The following is a 10,270-nucleotide window of genomic DNA, read 5'->3' as shown; positions in this document are numbered from 1 at the left end:
ATTATAAATTCATTAGCAGGATATGGAAGTTTTGTTATGTACATACTAAGATAATGATTTTTATCTTCTTCTTTTAATTTGTAATAATGTATTCTATATTCACATATATAAGATTCCACATTACATAGATCATATATCTGGATATTAGCTAAATGGTTTTTTGCTTCTTGATATTCTTTATTATAGACTTCTTGTCTATGATCTATAATATTTTTTCCAAAAAATTCTTTATATAGAATCATCATTATATATAATATCTTATCATAAGCTGTTGTTTTTGTTGCTAAATCTTCTATTATTTGGTTTTCTATTGATGTCATATAATCTCTTATAGTTCCTTTAGTATGAAACCCTATGTAATTCCAAATGTCTCTTCCAGATAATTCACTAAGTTTTGGATTAGTAAAGGCTTCTAATAAGAAGGAATTTAACCAGTTTTCGAAAATTTCTTTTTCATTCTTTTTACAGTCTAAATCGAGCATTCTATCTCCTTCCATTTCCTGGATTTTAGGAATGTATTTTGATGGTATTTTTGTATATTTTGAATCTTTATTTATAAACCTTTTTTTGAAAGCATAATTATCAAAACCTGTTTCCCATTTATATTGAGATTGGTTATTTTTAGATGTTCCAGCTTCATTTTTTATTTGTATTGGAATTGCTGGTTCTTCGTCACTTGAATAATCTAGGATGTGTTCTTCATTTTCTATATTTTTAGAATTTACTAATTCTTCTTCTATTTGAAATCCATGTTCCATAATATTATTTTCTTGAGCCATTTTTTTTTAATTGTTTAAAAAGCATTGTTACTTCTTCTAATTTTTCTTCAATATTCATAATTTTAGTGGTGGTTTTACTTTTAAATCTGTTATGTTGATTATGTTTTGAAATTTTTCTTCCTTGGGATTCTCTTTTTCCTTATTTCTTTGAAATTTTATGGATACTAATATTTCTTCAAGCATATCTACTATAGAATTTAATTGTGGGTTAAAAGTATGATAAAGATGTGGGGAATCATTTCCATGGTAACATTTCTTAGAAATTCCGTGTGAAAAATAAGTTTTTTCAGGTTTTTGAAGTTCTTCAATAAAACTTATAGTAAAATAAAGATTTTGAGAAAAATTATTTTGTATTGATTTTAAGAATTCGGTGTCATTACAGTTAACATTAGTTAAAATCATTAATTTTTGATCTATTAATTTTGATAACTTAATTATTTCTTCTCTTAAATCTTCTAATTTACTTTTTTCCATTAAGTGACCATTTTCTTTGTGAAGAGTTACGGTTTAAAGTGTGACTTTAGAAAGTGTGGTGTAAGCAAATCTTTAAACTTAGATCTGTATATTATAATTCTCTTTAATTCAAATATTTAATTTAATATATTTAATAAAATTAAATAAACATAAATAAAGGTGGATGGCATTTTCGTGGTTTCATTGAAGACGAGGGTTGAATTGGATAAAGGGCGGTGAGGTTGGATAGCTAGCTAGAGAAAACTATTACTAGTGCGAAAAATAAGTATGCGGAACCCTCAATTCGTTTCTGGTGCGCTCCGCTCTCGTTTTTCCCCTTAGCTTTTCGTTGAGTTGAGGAGTAATATTATTAGTACTAACACTGAGTTCTTGTAAGTTCGTGTCTCTTCATCCTTCTTCTCCATCTTCTAGGTTTTCTTCGAATGTTGCTTTTCTTTTCTTTTCTCTCCTTCTTTTGTGACACTGTAAATTTCACTATAACTTCTTCATTGTGAAGCTACTTGATTTGTTACGTTTTCTTGAATGTCTATATTTGTTTACAATTAGTTGATTAATTTATTGATTGATTTTAAGCAGCTCTTTATTGCAATCTACTGGAGGGATGAGTTCGTCTTCCGCGGATCCTTTTCCAGCAATTCAGGTAATGTCTCTTTGTATTTTACTTTCAATCTAGCTGTTACTTTTTTTTTTTTTTCAATTAACAAACCCTAACAATTTACTTTAATCTCTCTGGAACAAAAAATAATGTAATATAACATCAGTAACTTAGCCAGTTCACTCTGTTGATTTTCTCGATGTTTAGCCAAAGACAAGTGCATCATAGTACGGATTTTAGTTAACATAACTCAATAACATTGTCTCATGGCTAGATAGCCTAGATTCATTAACGTAACTTAATAAGCTAGGCTGAAGTTAGATTGAGCTGAAGTCTTTTCTTATTTGTTATATCAGAGAAACTCTAGGATTCATATTTACGGTTACGGCTATATTATTATTTTTGTGAAATATAAAATATATAATTTACGTTGATAATGTTTTCTGTTTAATATAGTCTTATGTTTATATTATATATATGTTGTGATTGACCTCTTTTGTATTTTGGAACAATTTTTAATGAAGGGAAAAAAAAAACATTATTAGACTGTCTTGCTTTTTTTAATGAATGGAGCGTTTCCTTTTCATTTTTTGAATTACGGCGTTGGCCACCTTTGTGGTATTGTAACTGTCAGAGTGCACAATGTGGCCGCTTCTGGCCTTCTGGGTGAGATCAGTGTGAGTTTACAACCTGACATAGTACCTATTATGTCCTACATCTATTGCGGCCACATGGAAATTGAGCTGGGGCTGATTTCTGTGATTGAGAGTTCATGCAATTCTGCTTGGTGTAGTGCAGTTGCAGCGGTGGCTGTAATAACGGTATTGATTATTGTGGCTGCATCATGTGATGTGATCCACAACCCAAAACATGTTAAGACATGAAATATGGGATGATGATAATGTGTATGCTTGATATAGTTGCAGTTTGTCATCAATGTCGGGTACCATCATGATGGATAAATTCATTTTAATGTAGTTAATGAGATATGTGATAGGTGTGTTAGCACTGGTGTTGTAATTTTCATCTTGTTTTTCATTGGATATGTATCTATTGGCAGGAAATTATGCTTGAATTCCGTGCTGGTAAAATGTTATTCGACGGAAAAAGGGTTGTCCCCGATGCACGAAAAGGACTTGTTCGTATTGCTAGGGTACGGTTTTCTTGAATATCAGTCTTTGTTTTAAATATGATTTTGATGATGTATGTTTGAACATTTCCTCATGTTTTGCACTCATGACCATCAGTGATTTTGTTAAAGTGATTGCTTTTGACTCAGGGAGAGGAGGGATTAGTCCATTTTCAGTGGCTTGATCGGACACAAAATGTGGTCGAAGATGTATCCTTTATTTCCCACCCCACTTATTGTCATTCTTATTTTGATGTTTTCCAAGCTTATGTTCCTGCTCATTCATCATGTTTATTCTAAATATATATTTTAAGAATGAAGTTGATTAATAATTTATTCCTCACTGTTATTTCTTTCTGCTGGATTTATCTTGATTTTTCTTGACCTAAGCTAACACAGGATCAAATAATATTTCCAAATGAAGCAATTTTTGAGAAGGTTCTTCTGTTTGCTCATGATTGTTTTGGTTTAGGGTTTAGACCATTCATTATTGAGTTGCCTACTTGGTGATGATTTTGACTACTCTGGTTCTTCTTTGATTAGGTTAACCAAGCTTCTGGAAGGATTTACATATTGAAGTTTAATGGTGATGATAGAAAGTTTTTCTTCTGGATGCAGGTTGATATGTTTACTAATTACCCTCTTGTCTTCCTTTCTAGGTGCTTCGGCAATATAATTGGTTCTTACCTTTCTATATGTCCCTGAATTTTATCTAGGAACCAAATGCTGATGGTGATTCACAACTCTGTAGCTCAGTGAATGATTACCTTAACACACCAATAGGTATAATTAACTTTCCTTTTTCTCTAAATAAGAAATTCCAAGCTTCGTTTTGCAAGGTTAAACTTAATATCTTTTGGCATCCTACTCTTGTTATATGCATTGTGAAATAATATCCATAGTTTCAGTTAATACTCTTTTATTGACAGAAGTTTATATAAAGCCATCAATGAACACGTTCTAAATAGCTCGTAATCTATGTAAATACTTTCTTCAGTGTGCATGTTATTGTCTTATGGGGATATTTACTATTTAACAGAGTTCCTTGGTGAAGAAGAGGCTGATGGATCCCTTCCTCTTCAAGTTTCTGAAGATATGATTGAGGATGATATCTCATCTAGGTACCAATGCAATTTGGTTATTCAAATATTTGCGAATGTTTGGACATGCAAAATTTGAGTTTGGTTTCATGCAATCTGAGTAGTAATTTGCAATTACTGCGATGAATACTGTTTCAAGCCAGTTCGTACAAGTCATAACTAAAATAGAAATAATGCACACAACGAGTGCAAAAATAAACGAAAGACTTAACAATGAAGGGTAGCTTTCTCAACATTTTTGATAGCAAAAGTCCTCTGATTAGATCCATCAGTTCTACACCAAATAGAGACCAATTGTCTAATCTTGCTTGTGTGAAAATCTGTTGGAGATGGTTCACTGGCCAACTATATAATGATTCCACTTTGTTTGCAGAAATTGGTGGATATCCTTCCAACTTTAGATGGATTTATATGCCTTTTGTGCTAAATTGATTTATTTAAAATAGAATATGAGAGCGAGGCTACAAATGTGGTAGCATTGTCTTTTGCAAGTTCAGTTCCTCTGTTTAAACCAGAATCATGATTGTTTAAATCTGATGTTGATGTGATATATTTGCTTTTATAGCAAATATTTTCTTCACTGGAAAAAAAAAAAGAAATAAGGGTCTAAACAGATATATTTTAACTGAAAGCTTTTCACCACCAATTGCTTTATTGTTGCCAGCCAATGTAATAAATACCAAATGACACATGGTTTCTTTATTCATGTCGTCGACAAATAGATTTACTTTTAATTTTTAAAATGAATCGGTGTTATTTAACGTCTGTGGTGGGTTATGAGTTTTCCTTAGTTTGATCTGCTTATAACAGTTGAAGTTTAGATTTATCAAGAATTTAGTGGCTAACTTAGCTACTTTTATCATATTACTCAACTGGATACTAAACGTGTGTATTTTTTCATTAAATTAATAGAGCTGCAAACCTGGTTGTCCCAAACTTGGGTATGGAAGCAACTAGTGATGTAACATCTTCTGGTCCAGTTAAATTGGCAGATCTCCAAAGAATATTGAGTAACATTGGGCCTGCAGGTATACAAGCTTATATGAAAGAGAGATGTTCTGTTGTGCACTGTTAACTGTTGAGACCTAACATATTATTCTTCTGATGAGATGTTTGCAGATATTCTTGATCTTGATGGAGGTAATGATGTGATCTTCTAATCCATTCCTGGGCATCAAAGATATGTGAAAACAGATAATATTGCATGCTATTAGATTCAAATATCAAATTAGAGGACTGCTCATACTGAAGTGAAGTGGAATTTGTTGCAATGATGAGAGGAAAATAAATATCAACTAAATATGATATATATATATATATATTTTTATGTAAAGTCACATCACTATAGATGTTTGGGTCCACTCACCACTATATTGGTATGATAATTGGGGGCAATTGTCAAATGCGTACCTTTAACTTAAGGTTATATAAAGTATCCTGTTTCTTTCTAAATTCTTTTGTTGGTATTATCCATTTTGATTTGGAATAGCACAGGTATAGGAGGGGTTAGTTTTTATATTATGTTACTCTTGACAAGATCATGTTCATAAGTATGATTTTTTGTTTGACAGTTTTCTTGTATCTCAATTAGGCTTGGGACTTGGTGATATATTGAAGCCAGATTTAATAATGCCGTTGATGGACACAATATCTTTGGAGCAGCGTTTAGCTCCCTACTTACCTGAGGTATGTATCAATTTAATGATTGATTTTTAGTTTTTTTTTTAGCCGTTTACATATACATGTAATATTGTTATTGTTTGGGTAGGGCAAGTGGTCTCCAGAAGATATATTGGAATTGTTGCAGAGCCCACCTTTCCGTCAGCAAGTAGATTCATTTACTTATGTGAGATCGCTGAGCATTGTTCTTGTCTTTCATTATTTCCAAGATGATTAGTAACTATCGATTTTATTTTTTTATTGCAATAGGTACTTAAAACAGGACAGATAGATTTAACTCAGTTTGGAATTAATCCAAGCAAATGTAAGTAGTCATTCCACTTCCATAGTATTTATTTAGCCTTGCCCAAGTATTAATATTTTTGATATAGCTTATATTTCTTTATTTCTTAGCAGACAAGTTCACAGTTTTGTCTTTTCTTGAGGCTCTTGAAGATTCTGTTTCTGAATCATCAGAGGCAGAGGAATCCAGACAAGATCAATCTTGTAACCGTCATGACCCTATGGATGAATCTAAGTAGCAAGGTTTCTTCCTTGTCTTCCCATCCCCTCTCTTCCCCCTCCCTTCCTTTCTCTCCCCCTCCCTCCCCTTCCCTCCCCTTCCCTTTACCTTCCCCTTAAAGTTTAAAGATAAGACATTGTTTTTTTTTATAAACATTTCTGCATGAAAGAAAAAAAAATTAAAGGGCATTGAAAAAGGATACTAATTTACTTTGGATCTTTTAAGGCAACAATTAATTAAATTTTTAGCCATTGTTTTCCTTTCTACTTTGTTTTACTAGTTATAATCTGTATAGTAAGATATTAGCTAGTGTCTGTCATAAAAGGTTATGGCTTTTGAAGTGCATTGATGTAGGATGCACTTTGGTGAGTAGGACTTGAAAAATTATGGTGAGCCATAATAGATTAGTTGTCTATGAAGTCTTAAAATGGTTAGATGATAAGCGGTGAAACTCATTTATGCATTCAAGTTGATAGCATTACCGTGTTCTCGTGAAAAAAATTCAGGTTTGTCCTGCATTTTTATTTTGGCCAATATTATAATGAAGCTTTTGTATGGTATAGAATGAAGAATTCTTAATTTTATTTGGAAAATAGACAAAAAATAAAATGAGGTATTTCATGTGATAGTTATTCAACTATCCATTAAAGAGAACTTTTATCTTTTCATTATTTTTTTTCCTTATTATAACATGAACTTTTTATTTTTATCCTCTTCCCTACTTTTGAACTTTCATACCGATAGTTAAAATATGCGTGCCAATGGTACTTAGTTTGTTATATTTGTTAACCTTTGGTTGGAGCCCATCAGTTAATTTAACTTTTAATTTGGGTTAGACCAATGCATGGTAATAGTCGAAATAATTATTAGTCCGGAAAAGCTGTTTATATATTTTAACTTATTCAAACTCATTAATGAAAAAATTCTTTTAATAATTAAACTGATAACACCAAAATCTTTAAATGACTAAACTATATATTAACTTCTATCATCGCATAATTTTACTTATCAGGTAACAATTTACAATTTAATTGTACCATATCTTGTAATAGTTACAGGAAATTGTTTCTGGTTTACACGTGGCCTAAGCCCCCAAAGAAAGGGGGAAAAAAAAAACTTAAGGTTTACGGATTAAAACCCTTTTTACATCATCAGCCATTATGCCTATTGAGCATAAGAGGAGCACTATCAATGAAAATTATTTTTTAGTAAGATCTAAATTAATATTCGTAAATCAAATTTCACAAAATAATGTATTGCAATTTAATATCAAGGGGATAGATATTAATACTCCTACTTTGATGATGTTAAATATTTACAAATTCATGCAAGTATATAATGAAAAAAAAAGAGTAGTAGTATTATAAAAAAGGTCTTTTGTTAACATTTTAATATCTTAAAAATATTTGACTAAAAATTATTGAATTTTTTTTTATATTTCTAAAAATAAAAAAAAGTTCTATAATCATACTTTTAAGATGTGTTTTCAGAAAAAGAGATGGCTCAATCCTTCTAAAACATAGGAGCGCGATATCATTGCCCTAATTTTAATTCAATATTAAATTATTAATGCAAACTTTATTTAAAAATGTTTGTATATTATACCAAAAAAAATTTCTAGTAGTTTTTTTTGTTAAAGTTTAATAGTAATAATAATAGTAATAATAATCATCATCATCATCATCTCGTGTACAGAAGGAAGCCTAGAAGATTGGAAACAGCCCATTAAAATTGTTGGGGACAGTAATGGACATTTATCCTAAAAGAAAACAGCGGCAGAATTGGTTAGCAACAGCCCATGAAAATAATCCCATTAACATCTTCGTTGATAAAAATTGGAAAAATGAATATAAAGAAAATTGATCAAGCTACATAATTGACTTCGCCAAATTCTACTCAACAGGCAAACATCTGGAAATACCAACCATTAACCAAATGCACTTGTTAACATTTTGTACAAATTTTCATTAACGTCCATACTATTCAGACCCAATTACGAGCTGACTTTATCAACGAGCATTACATCTGAAGAACCGGATAAATTACGATTTGAAGGCTGACTCTTGCTTTTTTCTATTCTTCGTTCGTTCCTACGAAGCTCATTTCGACTTTGGTTCCTGCCTTCAAGTGAATTGCCATTGCCGCCCTTCGGAACCTCATAAATGGTTAGGCTGCTGCTGCCATTTTGAATCATTTGTTCTTCCTCATTTTCCCCACTTGACTGAAAATTTTCAAGAATTTCAACTACCTGGCTCATCAGGGGTCTGCCTTTCGGGTTTTGGCTAAGACACTGGTATGCCAAATTAGCTACCTTTATTGCGGTTTTACTTGAATATTGCCCTTCGATTTTAGGGTCTAAAATTTTTAGAAGTTTCTTGTTATGATTCAACAGTGGCCGTGCCCACTCAACCAAGTTATGCTCTCGGCTGGGCCTACTCTTGTCTAACGCTCTCCTACCAATAAGCAATTCAAGTAGCACCACCCCAAAGCCATACACATCACTTCGAGCTGTCAAATGCCCTGTTCATATTGATGCACAGCTTAGCCAACATATGGAGTCAAACATTGACCTACAATTTTATTAGAACTAAACTTACCAGTCATGACATATTCAGGAGCAGCATATCCGTATGTGCCCATCACTCGTGTTGAAACATGGGTTTGGTCCCCCATTGGCCCATCCTTAGCAAGACCAAAGTCTGAAAGCTTTGCGTTGAAATCCTGCCAATTTATGTGTTGATATTAAATAGCCGAAGACTAGACAAAATTCTCTTAAGTGGTAAACCACCTGTGATGATTGATTCTTCTACATTGCTCTTCCCAAAACAAGAGGAGGATGAAGAGGAAGAACGGAAGGGGGGAGGGGGAGCAAACCAATGGTACTGGAAGACTTGTGATGAGATTGAGCGGGAAACTCTTCTCATTTTGTTTTAAATAAAATGCTAAATTTTACTGGAGAATTAAACCCAAGAAATGCATTTATTGAGGACAAACGATTCTCCAAAAAGAATCACAGAAACACATAAAGTAGGTGAGGAACATATCAACTAAATGAAGCTTGTCAATCTTTCTAAATCTGTCGGTGAAACCCCATCAATCTCTCTAAATATCTTTAAGTGAAACCCTTGAGAAGGAACCATTAGCTGAGCACCAAAAGATGCTCAAAAGAATTCTTTTTTAGTTTGAAGTATCTGTAAGTCAATTTGAACAATAAGACATAAAGAGAAATGTTTCATCCTCTAAGTAAATCTTTCTAAATATTCTCGTAACTACTAAATGGAGGAAGATTTTACTATTTTTCTAAATGGCTTTGCTAGGAAACAACTTTTTTTAACCAACAATCAGCCAACAAAGTAACAATGAACAAATTTTAAGGGAAGGTAAGAGAAATGTAAAGGCAAAGATAAACGCAAAAAAAAAAAAAAATGTTCTCAAATCTTTTCTCATTTTTAAATTCCAAGACACTGAGGGCTGCTTTTTACTTCATTTAGGATTTAGAATGTCATATCTTTACTCAAGTATAAAGTAGAAGACAACATACCGCATCTAGCAGGATATTTGATGTCTTAAAATCACGATATATGATGGGCCTCTCTGCACCGTGAAGAAAAGCAAGCCCTCTTGCAGCGTGTAAAGCAATCTTCATTCTTTTTGACCAAGTTAGTGTTGAGCCCACTCCTACACCAATAAACACTGGGAAGGTTAGGACTGTAAAGTAGAGGCAGTTTCCTTACCTATTTTCTTTTTTCTTTCAGTAATATTGTCTTCAGGAGTTGAATTGTACTAATCATAAGATTTATCCAAGGCTTCCATATTAAAAAGGAGATATGGCAAAATACGGGATGGGATACTGATAACATGAATTGAAGATCAAGTGCCTTGATTATTCGGTATTCTAGGGGTAAATTTTGAAGAGGAAATCTAGAACTAGAACAATTTTTCCAACATCTTGTTTCATAATATGATTCATCATGTTAAGCATGACAAAAAAATATATGTAAACCCTCTCAA

At 32.2% G+C, this 10,270-nt stretch overlaps 2 protein-coding genes across 4 annotated transcripts in view; one reads left to right on the top strand and one right to left on the bottom strand.

Annotated features, from left to right (window-relative positions):
• Positions 1-1,502: 1,502 nt before the first annotated feature.
• Positions 1,503-6,523, top strand: LOC107479663 (26S proteasome regulatory subunit RPN13). Of its 3 annotated transcripts, none has more exons than XM_016099775.3 (14): positions 1,503-1,624; positions 1,830-1,893; positions 2,909-3,001; positions 3,128-3,187; positions 3,377-3,415; positions 3,521-3,595; positions 3,694-3,760; positions 4,017-4,098; positions 4,990-5,105; positions 5,197-5,217; positions 5,669-5,763; positions 5,846-5,923; positions 6,007-6,061; positions 6,154-6,523. In XM_016099775.3, exons 2-14 carry the CDS (start codon positions 1,855-1,857, stop codon positions 6,276-6,278), a joined length of 945 nt encoding a protein of 314 aa, XP_015955261.1. In that variant the 5' UTR covers positions 1,503-1,624; positions 1,830-1,854; the 3' UTR covers positions 6,279-6,523. The 3 variants fall into 3 exon arrangements, with proteins under 3 accessions (XP_015955261.1, XP_015955260.1, XP_020994215.1); XM_016099774.3 differs by having other exon boundaries at positions 6,151-6,523; XM_021138556.2 differs by having other exon boundaries at positions 1,520-1,624; positions 1,827-1,893; positions 6,151-6,523.
• Positions 6,524-8,058: 1,535 nt separating this feature from the next.
• The window catches only part of LOC107479662 (probable serine/threonine-protein kinase PBL17), a 3,856-nt gene continuing 1,644 nt past the window's right edge, over positions 8,059-10,270 (bottom strand). The window contains exons 4-6 of the mRNA XM_016099773.3: positions 9,801-9,937; positions 8,857-8,980; positions 8,059-8,779 (exon numbers count right to left, since the gene is read on the bottom strand). Coding sequence (XP_015955259.1) covers positions 8,253-8,779; positions 8,857-8,980; positions 9,801-9,937 — 788 coding nt within the window. The 3' untranslated portion in view covers positions 8,059-8,252. The remainder of the gene's footprint in view (positions 8,780-8,856; positions 8,981-9,800; positions 9,938-10,270) is intronic.

This window comes from Arachis duranensis, chromosome 3, assembly GCF_000817695.3.
Source record: "Arachis duranensis cultivar V14167 chromosome 3, aradu.V14167.gnm2.J7QH, whole genome shotgun sequence".
NCBI lineage: Eukaryota > Viridiplantae > Streptophyta > Magnoliopsida > Fabales > Fabaceae > Arachis > Arachis duranensis.
The sequence above is the reverse complement of the archived record's forward strand: the minus strand, read 5'-3'. Positions and strand labels throughout refer to the sequence as shown.

Bases quoted from the DNA above. Each gene is read 5' to 3' on its own strand.
- LOC107479663 (XM_016099774.3), top strand. From the start codon at position 1,855: ATGAGTTCGTCTTCCGCGGATCCTTTTCCAGCAATTCAG. The intron at 1,894-2,908 runs GTAATGTCTCTT...ATCTATTGGCAG, and splicing joins ATCCTTTTCCAGCAATTCAG to GAAATTATGCTTGAATTCCG. The intron at 3,188-3,376 runs GTATCCTTTATT...AAGCTAACACAG, and splicing joins CACAAAATGTGGTCGAAGAT to GATCAAATAATATTTCCAAA.